At 40.0% G+C, this 13,697-nt stretch overlaps 1 protein-coding gene across 8 annotated transcripts; it reads left to right on the top strand.

The window, feature by feature from the left end:
• Positions 1–73: 73 nt before the first annotated feature.
• Positions 74–11,039, top strand: C8H2orf76 (chromosome 8 C2orf76 homolog). 8 transcript variants are annotated; one of them, XM_040605181.1, is made up of 7 exons: positions 74–203; positions 692–765; positions 2,038–2,190; positions 3,940–3,990; positions 7,529–7,566; positions 7,701–7,782; positions 10,854–11,039. In XM_040605181.1, the coding sequence occupies exons 3-7, from the start codon at positions 2,058–2,060 to the stop codon at positions 10,928–10,930; spliced, it is 381 nt and encodes a 126-aa protein (XP_040461115.1). In that variant the 5' UTR covers positions 74–203; positions 692–765; positions 2,038–2,057; the 3' UTR covers positions 10,931–11,039. The 8 variants fall into 8 exon arrangements, with proteins under 8 accessions (XP_040461115.1, XP_040461114.1, XP_040461118.1 ...); XM_040605180.1 differs by having other exon boundaries at positions 617–765; XM_040605178.1 differs by lacking the exon at positions 74–203 and adding an exon at positions 221–269.
• Positions 11,040–13,697: the final 2,658 nt, after the last annotated feature.

Raw genomic sequence — 13,697 nt, 5'->3', positions numbered from 1 at the left:
CACGGCCAATGCGGATGCAGCGCGGGATGGGCGGGCTTCGAGGGAGCCGCGGCGCTCGCTGGCGTGAGGCGCTCGCCCGGCCATCGTCCGACCGCAGGCGGGAGCCCCGCCCAGCCCCGCTGCGGCTCGGAGGCGCGGGAAGGGGGCGGGGACAGGGCGCCTCGCAGCCAATCCCTCGGTGCGGTGGGTGGCACCGAAACGAGGTGATTGGTGGGGCTGTGCGAAGGCGGGCTGAGGAGAGGGACCCGGAAGCGCCGGCGGGGCAGTCGGTAGCAAGGCTGAGGGGGGGTAACGGCCCTCCTGGGGCGGGACGGGAGCTGAGGGGGCTGTAAGGGCTGAGGGAGGCCCTTCGATCTCGAACGGATACCTGGGGCGGGCGGTGCTCCGCCGCGGGTCCTGGTGCTACAGCGGGTGGGCCTAAGCTGGGCGGGCCCAGGAGTGGGCCCCCTTCGCAAGAGGTACCGGTCGGCAGCGCCTCTGCCCCGGCCAGCGCCTGCGGGGGGTCTGCTGTGCTGCCCCGGTACCTGGTCTCCGCCCGAGGTGGAATCGGTCTGTTGGGTCTGTACAGTACTTGTGAAAAGCGGCGGTCTCTGCTCCCAAATCTGTATTCTTACAGCGTTCTTCCATGCTGCTCAGGAGAAAGTTAATTGAATGCTATCCCCTTTCCTTTACTCTCTACTGTGCCCTCCAGGTCTCAAGCCCATGTGCAACAGCATCAAGAAGATATTAATATTTGCTGTATAGCAAAAATCTAGTGATTTTAAGGTACAAAGTATGCTTTTCTTGATTGGCATCTTTCATTTGTGTATCACAGCTTATTTACAATGAAAATTGAGTTAGAGCTCTGGGAGTTATTGACCAAGGGGATGTAAAAGCAAGTTACCTTCTGATGTGGAAGGCCTGTGTCCCCATTCTGCAGAAAGTATTTGAAGAAAATACTGCTTGCTTACTTTGCTAGGACAAATACAGCAAGGATTGGGAGATGCCTGGGTACCTGCATGATGGTGGGGTGCTTAGATAATCTCCCCTCGCAGCACAGAAGGAGAAAAAAAAAAAGCCATACGCACACAAAAAAAGAACATGAAAGGATGAATAGGCAAGAGAATTCCTTGCAGGACTGGAAGTGGTGACTGAAATGGCTGCTGAGGGATAGGAGATGCAGAGGCTGTACTGTGTCCCTGGCTGATGTTGCAGCACTTAAACTGCAGTCTTTGCTCATTGATGCAGCAGCCACGGCAGTTTGCTGTGTGACCAGAAAGCAATGTTGTTGAGGAATACCCAGCACCAAAATTAAGAGAAGATTGTCAAGGTAGGAAATAGCTTGTTTTCCTGTGGAGAGAAAGAACCCAATGGAACAACACGTGGGCTTGTTTGTAGAGGGGCTTGGGTTCATAAGCTGCTTCTGTTGTAGTTTCTGCTCTTCGCTGAAGTACTATAAGCCCTGTAGACCATTCTAGAGACCTACTATTTTAAATTAAATCAAGCCTCTTAATTATGTAGTAGTATACCAGGAGAATTATTTGCATGTGTATGTGGGGGAGGTTTTTCCACATTCTGTAGGGAGGTAAAAATGAGCATTGTGTAACAGCTTAAGGCATTTTTCAGGGTATTATGTCCTCTATGATATAAGTATATTAAGAAGGTTTTGGGTTTGTTCATTTTAGTACATTCTTTTAGAGCACAATGTTACTCACCCAGCAGGTAGTCTTCAGTCACTTAAATCCCAAACAACATACTTGCATTTATCTACAACATTTTTGTGTGCTTAATAGGGAGTCTGGTGCTGTATTACACAGCACAGGTACAAATACTGGACTATTTGGTGTGCAGTATCAATAATATCCTAGACAACCCTGTTTGTTTTGAGATCCTGATACTGCTTCTGTAGAAATAATAGAAATAAAGTCCTGAAAGACAAAATGCTATTGAATTTCTCGCCGTGTTTTAATCTTTGCCTGAGACCCGCTTGTACCTTGTTTCCTAGCTGGGCTTGTACACAGAGGAAGGGCAATCATTCCTCTCTTTAATGTTTTCCAGGTTATTCAGAATTAATTCTCATGTCAGCAGAAAGCTCAACCATCACGGTTCGTCTTGTTCGCTCTTTTGAACACCGGAATTTCAGACCTGTAGTGTATCATGGAGTTAACTTGGATCAGACAGTAAAGCAGTTCATTACTTTTGTGCAGAAGGGTAAGGGGCTGTTGCCTTACTCGTTTGTTTCAGTGCCATGTGTTGTTGTCTCTGCACAAGAAAGTGGAGGGGAGCAAATGAATGGGAATTCTGTGGCTTTGGTAGAGATGCCAGATTTGTGTTTACATCCCCTGTGCGCTTTCCTCCCTTGGATGAAAGGTCTGGAGTTAATAAGGGTGTCTATGGTCCATGTGCCATGCCTGAATCTGGATAGACTGCTCCCCCTGCCCAGATCCCCATGTTTAGTCAAAAAGAGACGCAGGCATTGTGCATTTGGCTCAGTGCCTCAGGCTCCTTGAGTGGTGCTGTCAGGCAGCTATTCATAAATTAACAGGAGTAAATTAGTAAAATTTAGAGAGCCTTTGATCCTTAGGAACTACACCAATATGTGGAATGTGGGAATGCAAATCTGTTTGCTATTTGTGAGAAGAGAGGACCTCAAAAAATTGTTTTTGACACTGCGAGGTCTAACTGTGCATGTTTGCTGCCAAGTTTGTGTCTCCATCTTGAGCTTTGTGTTGTGGATTTACTCATCTATGAGCTTTATGGTTTAGAAGCCTGGCTGAAAGTGACAATGTATCTGAAAGTTAATTAACGTAGACCAGCCCACACAGTGACTCAGTAGTTAGGGCGTTACCCTGATCTTGCAGATGTATTTCTACACACCTAAATGGAGACATTCAAAGAGTGCAATATAACATCATTTGATTTTTTTTTTTTTACATGAAGTCAGCTTAAACAAGTCTCGAACTGTTACAGCTGATAATATTTGAGCAACTTCTAGGACATTGCCCTGGGCCTCACAGCTATATAGTGTTTTCAGCAACTTCCATACTTCTTGACAGTGATAGGCATGGCAATATTGTAGGATGCTTTGAGAAAACTACAAGCACTTCCAAAACATATGGTACAGCTGCTGTTATGAAGGATAAAATAAAAAACAATGCTAAGAAACTTGCTTTTGATGTGTGCAGTATTGCAACTCGCTGTTATTTGAGACAAAGCTAGCATCTTGAATAAGGCTTTTTGGAACCTCATTCCACAGATGGATAGTGCTGTTCTTGGTCCAAAAGCTGTGTTCCTTCCTTTACTGTAACCTGTTTTGAAGGGGGAGTTTGAGATAAATTGTTAAACTACTGATGAAAGTATGGTTTCAGCCACCTTGCTGCTTAGCATCGCAAGGTGGCTGGGCCTTCCAAGGCCCAGGTTAAATCCCTGCGTGTCACTGGAAACGTTGGCACCAGGGAAGGTGTTAGTGTTCTTGCAGTTGCTTATGAGCTGTGTCCTGCGTGGGTCTAAAGAGTTAATTTTCTACAGTTTGGCTTCCTTTTTGTGGCTGGTTCCCATGGCTGTGTTTACTGAACAATTCAGATATGAGTGACAGTTGTTTGCTGTTTGTATAAGGTAGAGGGAGATGCTGTGCAAACCATTAACAAGATGTTCCTGCCAGCTTTCTGAAGGATCAGACTCCTGTGATCATATCTTAATTGTATTGACACACTGTCCTCACAGGTCGTTTTGTTCAGAGGGACTTCAAGCTCACGTGAAATTAATCAGTATGGAGAAAACACAGAATTTGAGCCAAAGGTTGTGTTTTAGTATTTGATGCTCAAACAAGTCTCCTGTGTTGTGGATTTATTTTGATGTAAAGGATGTCCAGGGTGCACGTATTGCACAATAATGAAAAGTAAAATATTGGAAATAATAAAAGACAACTGTGTTTTAACTTGGTGCTTTATATTTTAATAGATGTGTCTTCAAGAACAGCACTTCCTCCTCCTTTTAGAAATTACAAGTATGGTAGGTGTGGTTTTTTTTTTTTTTGTTTTAATTCCTGTAAAATGCAGACATAATATTTTATACCAGTTTTTATACAATTTAAACTGCTGTAGAATCCTCATGCTGCTGGCAGTGCCTGCCTACGTTTGCAACTCTGTCCAGCTCTTGTAGCTGGGGTTGTACCACTGGGATCATGTCTACAGAGCTTGGCTGTTATTTTGAAGTTCCGTATTAATCTTTGAATTAGGCTGCATGTTATACATTATTTGCTAATTGGTACCAATGTTTTTTAGTATTAATTTTTTATTACTTTTGTAAGTGGCTTTTAATGCTCTTTTTACTGTAGTGAGCAGCTTGTGGTCTCAAAGGCTTTGAAACTGTAGTTGTCTATGGACTTATGTATTTTAGTATCTATTTACTAATTGTGAAGTCAGAAGCAGGAGCTGAAGTCAGTAAATAGAAAATGCTTAAGACTTATATACTTAAATAATTTACGTGATATAAGAGAAGCAGAGGAACTGGTGAAATAGCCTGGTGTGAAGTTATGTAAAGCTATGTGTATATTTCCTTTTTGTGAAGATTGGCGTGAACATGTGCAATTCATCTGTTTGGGACAGAATCTACTTTCAAAATAGACTAAATTATTTCCTTTCCTGGAGTCTGTTAACTCGGATGTGAGTAACTTATCTTTTCCTGAACTCGGCAATTCTGAAAGTTCCCTTGGAGTTTTGCTGCAAGTGATCCTCTCTCTCCCATGTTCTTGGAGTTAACAAACTCCTTCCTCTACAGTGATTCAACGAATTGAATGAGGAACCTACTTAATACATGTGAATGGTAATAGAGTTTACTTGCCTATTTAAAAAAAAAAAAAGAAAAAAAGAAAAAGCCAAGCATTTTGTTCTGTGTTCTTGCTGATGGTGAAAGAGATAGTGCAAAATGAAAGCAGAAGAAGAGTTAGGGGTTGAGATTTATGTTATGCCTGTGGCAAAGACTTGAATGTTATGATTATTTTTAATACATTACTTAAGGTCTTAAAATCTAGGTAACTGTAAGTTTGAATTTGGAGTGCCCTTCCTCTCTCCAGTATCTGTGGCTTTGGCTAGATGAGGGTGTCCTATCTAGAACTGCCACTGTCAGTGGTATTCCTTGTGTTCCCTATCCCTGCTGCTAGCTGTTTCATCACTTAGAGCATCAGTTTAGTTTTTCCCAAGGCGTATGTTGTGGCTGAGTGCCTGATTGTGCTGTGCAGAACTGAGCATAATGTGGGTGAAAAACACTGCAGAACTTAAAAACCTGTTATACCAGTTAGTGGGGGCCTGCTTTTAGTGGGATGGTGTTAGCTGCATGGAAATTTTCACACAGAAAAATCAAAGCCAAGTTTCTCACCTTCTCTTCAGGCTGTGAATCATCTAGGTTCATGTTTTTGGCATGTCTTGTGTGCTCTGCAGTCTTTGTTGTATTTTGGTGATGAAAGAGCAGTGAGACTTCTGCATGACTAGTGCTCGTAAGAATCAGATTTTTCCTCCTTTGTTTGGCAGTGCCAGAAATCTCAGGTGGACCTGGCTGTCTCTCACCTGGCCTGTTATGGCTTCTTCTCTCCAGAATTCAGCACCACTTTGTTCTCTCAACATCATCTATAATGACATCACATTTTCCCTCTTGTCTTGGTGCTCTAATTCACGTATCAATGCTTTCATTTTCTCTTCATTGCTCTGTAGACACCGTTCTTGTCCTTGGTCTAGAACTCTTCTCAGTCAATAGTCTCATCTTCCTACCCTGTCATTGCCATCTTTTCACTGACGATGGCAGCCTGGGTGCCAGCTTGTCTCGTAAGCTGCTTCTCAATTCCCTCTCTCCATGAATACAGAGCAATGTGGTAGACAGTTCACAGAATCAGACTTAGAAAGTGATTTCTTATTTGTTGTCACAGAGTATTTACTACTGGAAAAGGATAGATAAAAATTTGGGAATATGATTGAGTGGAATTAAATAGGGATGAGATAACAAAGGCTATTGAGAGGACTTAAGACTTTAATCATAATGAGAAGAGACTGTGGTTTCATTTCTGTGACAGAGTTAGAGAAGCCCTTTGAATAGCTCAGGTGAATATATGATAAACTGCTGGATGCCAGTGGTGCAGTTGTGAACAAATAAAATAGAGACAACAGTTCAGAGAATGGACAAAGGCTAGAGAAAAGGGAATGTGGCAAAGTAGATGGAGAAACTTAAAACTAGCAAGCAGAGGCTGGATTGTATTTGCTGTGGCAGAAAGGTTTCATGATTGCAGTGTATTTTTGCTGTGATTGCTTGGTCTTTTTTGCAACACATCTATGCAAGATGGGTCCTGGTAATTGCAAATTAATATGTGTCTTGCTTCTAATGCTGCAATTATTACAACATATTAAGGTTGCCTTCTCAGTAACCTCTGCAGTGGGAATACAGAGTAGTTTTTACTTTCTATAATGTTTTAAATAAAATGTTCAAAATGGGCCATTTTGGTGGTATGAAATCTGAATGGGAATGTGATATCTGTTATTCTGAACATCTGAATACTTGCTTTCAGTAGTTTGGAAGTTGTTTTAGCCTATATTTAACTTCCTTGCATCATTCTCTTACTAGACTATTTTAACATGTATTGTTCAGTTAATGCACAAAACCAAAGTAGAACAGGAAATGACCAGCCGAGCAGAACTGGTTTTTGCTTTTTTGATGGGAAGGGATTCATGTGTCACTCTGAATTTGAACACAGAGGCTTTAGAGTTTGATTTTTTTTTTCTTTTTTTTTTTTTTTTAAGCACTGCATGGGCATCTTCTGACTTCCATTCCCTCTGGATCTTTGCACTCATCTGGTTGCTTTAGTGATCACATTATTTTCCCCTCTTTCTCCCTTCTGTTAACAAAGCCCTGCTAACATTGCCAGAGGAAAGCAGTATTTTTTTTATATAACATAATTTCTTAAAGTCCTACACTGCACAAGCATATCAGAGGTAAATATTATTGAAGAGGGTATAGCATTAAAAAGAGGAGAGGCTGTACATGTTCATGGAAAATGGACTTGCTTAACAAAATTTCTGTGGTGGGTGCTTTCTTCATGAGAAGGAAAATTTGAAGGAATGAGTTGAAGTGGTCAGGTTACTCTGTCTTAATCACTTGCTGCCTATCGTCTGAACTGTAGTAGCTGACAGTGCATAAATGCTGTCTGTCCTGCACCACCTGCATGTGTAAAACCTGTTAGGTTAAAACACCCTAACTGGCATTTAAATTGATGTGTTTTGACTGGCAATTGGGATGGTCATTAGTTAGTTACTGTAATTCAGCCAGCAGACAGGAGCCCAATAGGATGTGGTACCTTGAGATGTTGGATTGATTGGTTCAAGAATGTGGCTGCAGGACTGGGAAATTAAGATGTTTTCTCCTCTTTTAGGTTGAAGACACAAAATTTTATTAACAAAAGATTTTGAACCTTAGCCCTTTGTTTGTCTCTCTTTCCCCAAGCACAACTTTCAGTGTTACCTGCCTGTTAAGCCTTATTTTAGGAAAACATTGTCTTTTCTTTCAGATACGATGAAGATTATTCACCAAGCACACAAATCTAAGGTATGATTATTAGCTGTGTTCTTCCCTTTTTACATGCTTTAATTCAAGTGGATCTCTGCACTGTCAAACAAGACTGGGGCAGAGGCACTCAGTAAATTCTTATTATCTTTGGTTTTTGGTTCTCTGTTTTGCAGACTGGTGAACTTGTAGTGAGTTTGGAAGATGATGAGAAACTGATTTTGAAAGAAGATAAAACGCTGAAAGGAGCTGGAGTAGGTAGGAGTACATTTGTATTGACTAAAGGTGCTGTTCATTGTGGTTGTCATTAAATTGATAACTGGCTGATTATGTTTGGATAGCCTGCCGAAAAGTAAATGCTATTCCTGATGCTCTTTACACTACTTGATAATTATGCAGGGAAGAGGGGGGGATAATGTACATTCAAATCATTGGACTGAGGGCAGCAGGTATCTGCACTCAAATGTTCAGAATGCAAATTGTGATTTTTAGAGGGTATGCTTATAATTCTGCTGAGAGTAATTTTAAATGATTGACAGATAGGTTATTAGTACCATGTCTGCTTAGTCTTATCAGTAACATTTAAACTGATGTTTTGGTTAGAAATGTAAGTAGTGGAACCAGCATGGAATAATGAAATAAGATTAGATTTGTTTAATGTGCAGCATACAGTGCCTGATAGCCAGATTGCTCAGGAAAGCTCAAGCATTATCATTTAGAGAATGTGCTGAACATAGCAAAGAGTTGAAACTTGACCTGATTTCTCATATTTTGACAGGGGACTACATATAGGGCATGTCTTTTGGTAATAATGTAAAGAAATGTCTGTCATGATAAAATTGATGGTCCCTGGATGTCCTTTGGGCTTCACATAAATGTGGCTGAATGACTTTGTGGCAGCAGGGTACTTAAGGGATGTAGTTGTATTCCACCTTGATATGGACATTTGCTCATTTGAATCTGATTTGCCTAGCTGGAATGCTTAACTGCCTGTGCTCTAAGTGTGGGGGTTTCGCAAAGAAAGCTCCCTCCTGTTCCTGCTGCCCTCTGATAGCTCCCCAGCTGGGGTATGGGATTTCTTTCACATAGGTTTCTTGGCTTTTTTGTTTCTTTACATTTACTTTCTGGTTTTAAGTGATTTGGAATGTCTTTTTAATGTTTCTCTCTAGGGTGTACTGGAGCTGGCCTCAGTGTACCTTTCCTAAAGGTCTCTGGGTGTTCCTATAATATGAATGATAGTTACTGTCTGGCTGTTTGTACTAAACCAGGTCTTTTTATCTGGAGAGAAAAGGAAAAAAAAAAAAGTTCCTCAGAAAGGAGGATTAATGGCACTCAAGTCTTACAAATTTGTCATTTAGTTAGCAGAAGATTCATTTAAGCATGATTTTTATCTACCTAAGGCATAAGAGGCAATGCAGTTCAGGAGAGGGACTGATGACAGTGCCAAATGTTGAATTAGAAACTGCATTGTTCAGAGCTGCCTTCTTTCAAAAAGGTATTGATAGCATTGATAAATATTTGTATATATTATCCATCTTTGAAACTAAGCTGTAGCTACAGCAGTGAAACAGTTGGATGTGATCTCAGAAAAGGTGTTAAAACATCAAGATAAATGTTACAATGAAAGGAAACTGGAGTAGACCAGCCTGTTCTGCGTCTCTGCATGGAGAGGATGGCTTATTAAAGACACAAGATAATTTAAAGCTGCTTTTTATTTTTTTTTCAGAATAACTAACAGCAGTTAATTGTTAATGTATAATGGGTATTTGTGATAGAAAAGAAAAACTCTTGCTTTGTAAAATGCAGCATGCCATTATGCTATTTTGAATTTTGGTATGTTCTAGCATATCTTGGTAGGAAAATTAGCTAAGTTGGAAGTGGGGTCATTGTAGTAAAATCTTTAAGATTTTACTGCTTCTTCTTCAACAAGAAGTGGGAAAGAGTAAACCAAGGAAGTATGATAGCATATACCACTAGTCCTTGTTTTTTACAGTTTCATTTAAATCAGTAAGGTTTTAAACCTCTTGTTGACATATTACATTTTTCCAATGTCTAGCCTAGACAACATTTGCTAGAATAAAAGAGAGAATTGCCATTCGAAAATCTGGGAAATTCTGAGATACACAGAACATTTTTTCTAAGCTGCAGTTGATTGCCCTTGGCACTTTACAGGGTTGGGCTAGAGAGTTATAAATTATGAGGACATTAGATAAGTATCCTCGGGAAAGCCTCTGTGGTAGTGATTATTATTACAGTTATTATCTAGTCAGCAAAGTTAATGCTTCCCTGTTTTGGTGTTGTGTTTTTTTTTTTTTTTTTTTTTTAAAGCAAGGTGTATGTTAATAAAGTGTTCAGTATTCATTGCAAACAGTGTTGTCGGTTTTCTAGTTGAGATTCTAAAACCCCTTCTGCTCTTTTTTTTTTTTTTTCTTTTTTACAAGACAGGCAGACTTCATTAACTTCAGGTTTAATTTAAAAAACGGATGTGGAACTTATTGGCTCAGCACCTTAAAGAATTTCATGTTTAATAATTGTGAAGGCTTTCCATCAGATTTGTCTCTGTTCTGAATTAGTAATGTTGCTGACTTATTGTTTTAGAAGAGGAAGTCCTTGACCTACTGGGTTGAAAGAATTGTGACTGCTCTGAACCTTTGTTGGGTCCTTTAGCTCTGCTATATCCCCTGTGAATAATTAGAGGTATTTGAAGGTATTGCTGGAGAAGCCAATTTGTGTCTTTCACTTTGCATATTGTTGAAGCCTCATGAATTAATCATCAGCAGGGCAAAAAATTAACTTCTTCAGACACATATTTTGATGGGTCATGAGGGAGAATGTAAAGTGATCTGTAAAATATTCTACTGATCCTCTAAGTATTAAATTATTATACCTACAGGCTAATTTAATCGAAAAAATTGTTTTTTTCCCTTTCCTAACAGAAAAATGCACAAAAGAAAGAAAAAGAAAATAATGCTTCATTATTTTTTAGCATGTGAAGGCGTTAGGAATGCAATCACTTAATTTGCTGAATGCTTATACAAACAATTCTGAAGGCTGTGTTAAACAAACCTTGAGGTATCTTGTGTACATATTTACTTCTATACATTCAGGTTCTTGATTTTTGTTCTTGTTTTGTAACAAGGTTAAATTACATCTTTAATACCGGAATCTTTTTTTCAAAAATGCATGTTGGGGCGAGGGGGAAGTGTGTGGTGATTTATAATTGTCTTTAACAAAAAAGTTGCCAGTTCTCTTCTAAGATTCTAATAGCTGGCTGTTGGGTGGTTCATTTACTGGTGTGCTAAATATTTAATTTTTTTTATTCGTTCTAGCAAATGAGACCGAATTAGCATTCTTCTGTGAGGAAGATTACAGAAACTACAAAGCTAATCCTGTTTCAGCCTGGTGAAGATCCCAAGAGATTGTTTTGTTTTCCCATACCTGTTGTAAATTTTCCTTATTCTGCTTAATGAGATTTTTCTTAAAGATCAATAAATCCTAGAGGATTGCTTTGCAAACAGTGCAGTTCCCTTCCTATAGAAATTAATTTCTGTCAATATGCTAAGACTGAGAGAAGGAAAACTGGGGGTCATAAATTACTTTTTGTCTTTCTTGCTTTTCTTTTTCCTTTGCTTGCTTCTTATGATGCAAGCAGTGCAATCTCTGACCTGTGATACACATTCTTGGTGCGATCCTACAGTAGACATTAGCTACATATGGAGACTGTACAGTACACAGGAAGATCCCATTGCAGTTTTAACTTATAATGAAAATGGAAAAGTTTTATGACCAAATCAGTGGGTATTATTGAGATCTTGAGAAGAGAATCTCTGTTTCAAGTCATTGCTTTAGTTCTCTCATTTTATGTTTGGTCTTTTTTTGTTTAAACGGTGCAGACTGGCAAGCATTTCTGAATGTGTTCCTTTATATTCTCTTCCAGCCCTCTTTAGCATGCTGAAAGGGACAAGTGACTGTTGGGAGGCTTTTGTGTTTAAGGACCAGCTGGCCTGTCTCTAGCTTTACTTCACAGAGACACCTTCATGTAAGAGGTACTAACCCGAGTTCTGCTAGGACATCAGTGTGCATAAGTAGGAACTGGGCATTTTTCCAAGTGGAATGAAAGCTGATGGTTTCAGTTTTAAGCCTAAAACTTGAATGATTGCATTTTTGCGAGGAGAGGCCCATTCTGCGAGCCACATGTTGTCAAGATGGGAATTGATTCTTTCCTGCTTTCTAAGAGCCAAATACTTCATTGCTATATGTTAGTTCTTTGTTATTCCAGGCTTTCCTACTACATTAACCAAATAAAAAATAACAGAAAACCCAATCATGCATCCAATAAAGTACCTTTAGATAGATACTGCATATGAAACTGCTTTTTAGGTGGTACCAAGATGGGACACTGTGCCTTTAAGTCTCTCTTCACTGCAAGATGGGACACTGTGCCTTTAAGTCTCTCTTCACTGAAACAGAAATTATGCTGGCCCTCTGCCTTAGCAGCCTTTTTGGCTATAGGTTCTGCTAAATCAAATGAGACCTCATGTACAATTGCTTTAGACCCACACATCCACCCTCAGCTCTGGGTGAGAGCTGACAGCACTATTTCCACAAGAGACTTTCCAGAGAAATAAGCTTACCGTTTCCTAGAGCTTTGATGATATATTTTTTTTTAATTGACATGTGATAGTGAAAGCAGATGTGTGATTTCCAAAGTATCTAAATAAAAGTTCTCTTTACTTTAGATGTAGGGCCAAAGAAACCTCTATGTATTGTTCCCACCTCATTTTCTTCATCATTCCTGACAGCGCTCTGGTTTAGGCTGGTTTTGATAGCTGGTGTTACTTTGCTTTGCTTCAGACAGAGTTATTGTCTTGTGCAAGTAGTCTACCACTTTGTCATCTGTGATTAAAAAGGTGATTGTATCTTTATCTGGTAAGGAGGATTCCTGTGTCACTGAAGTCACCTGTGCTCTCTTGGGATTTCAATGCTGTTATGCATTCTCTGATGAATTTGTGAGGAGAACTTACCACTTGCCTCTTCTTTCTGTCCAGGCTGCCTTTCTGTTGTGGTACCTGCTCCCTAAACATGGGCCCATGTCTCAGCTACCTTCTTACACAGCGCATCATGTTTGCAGATGTGTTATACTGGCTAATACCAATTTGTACTCATCTTCTCAGACAGTTTAAGCTAAAGCATTGCACTCCAGAGTATACCAGCTTTGTTCAGCCAAATATATAATAATGAAGGTAACTTTGTAAGAGGTAGATGGCATACTGGAGAGATCAATGTCTCCGACCATCCTACCAAGTCATCTGGGTGACATCTGTCAGCACACTCAGGCTTTCAGACTTGAGCAAACACTGTCGTTCTTTTCCTCGTGTTCTGGCGTTTTGAATTTGGTCTCCAGCCCTTTCAGACAGATTTGGATTGGTTTTGTGATCCCTTTTCTCTAAGGCATTTGTCTTTGAAATAGTCACCACATTTGAACAACTGCCCTTTCTGGGCTAGTACAGTTACAAATGCTCAGTGCCACATCAAGTGTGGCACAGTGAAAGAGCAATTCTTACAGCATCAATGAGAAAACGGCAAATGTTTTAATGCAAATATTCAAGAATGATGTGTCTGGCTTCTTTTTCCAAGGGAAGAGTTAAACTAGTGCTTTGTGAGCTCAGCTCACTCTGGCCATGGCACTTCATTGGCCCCTTTCTGCAGCAGCACAGCAGAGCCTTTTGTAATGCTCTCAATGACCATACTTGTAAACTGGTTTCTTTCTGAAGTGTTTTTCTACTGTGGGTTTCTGTGGGGGTTTTTTTTGTTTTGTTTTGTTTTTTTGTAGACCTTTAATAATACTTCTTTCAAGTAAACCCCACAAAACCATGGATGGTAACTGAGAACTTGTTACAATAGATGCTGTTCCAATGTTTTTGGGTGGTATATGGTATAGCCTTGTGTCAAAGTAGGTTTGGATCCAGGACTGTTAAGCATTGAATTAAATCTGTGCACACTGGCTAATAAATTACTGAAGAGTGAGGTATCTTTGCCCATGTTGTTATGAAATCCTCCTTCTATTGAAAGAAGCCACCTACAGGTTGGTACCGTGGTTTGTTATCCTAGCAGAGGTCATGAACTACATCAGTTTATAATTACTGTTAATCAAAGATGGCTTCCCCATAATG

This window comes from Falco naumanni, chromosome 8 (genome assembly GCF_017639655.2).
Source record: "Falco naumanni isolate bFalNau1 chromosome 8, bFalNau1.pat, whole genome shotgun sequence".
Classification (NCBI taxonomy): Eukaryota; Metazoa; Chordata; class Aves; order Falconiformes; family Falconidae; genus Falco; species Falco naumanni.
Note: the sequence above shows the minus strand (reverse complement) of the source record. Positions and strands in the feature narration are given on the sequence as shown.

Excerpts from the sequence above, each read along its gene's own strand:
- C8H2orf76 (XM_040605181.1), top strand. The coding sequence starts at position 2,058 with ATGTCAGCAGAAAGCTCAACCATCACGGTTCGTCTTGTTCGCTCTTTT. Across the intron at positions 2,191-3,939 it reads CATTACTTTTGTGCAGAAGG|ATGTGTCTTCAAGAACAGCA; the intron begins GTAAGGGGCTGT and ends ATATTTTAATAG. Across the intron at positions 7,783-10,853 it reads GCTGAAAGGAGCTGGAGTAG|CAAATGAGACCGAATTAGCA; the intron begins GTAGGAGTACAT and ends TATTCGTTCTAG.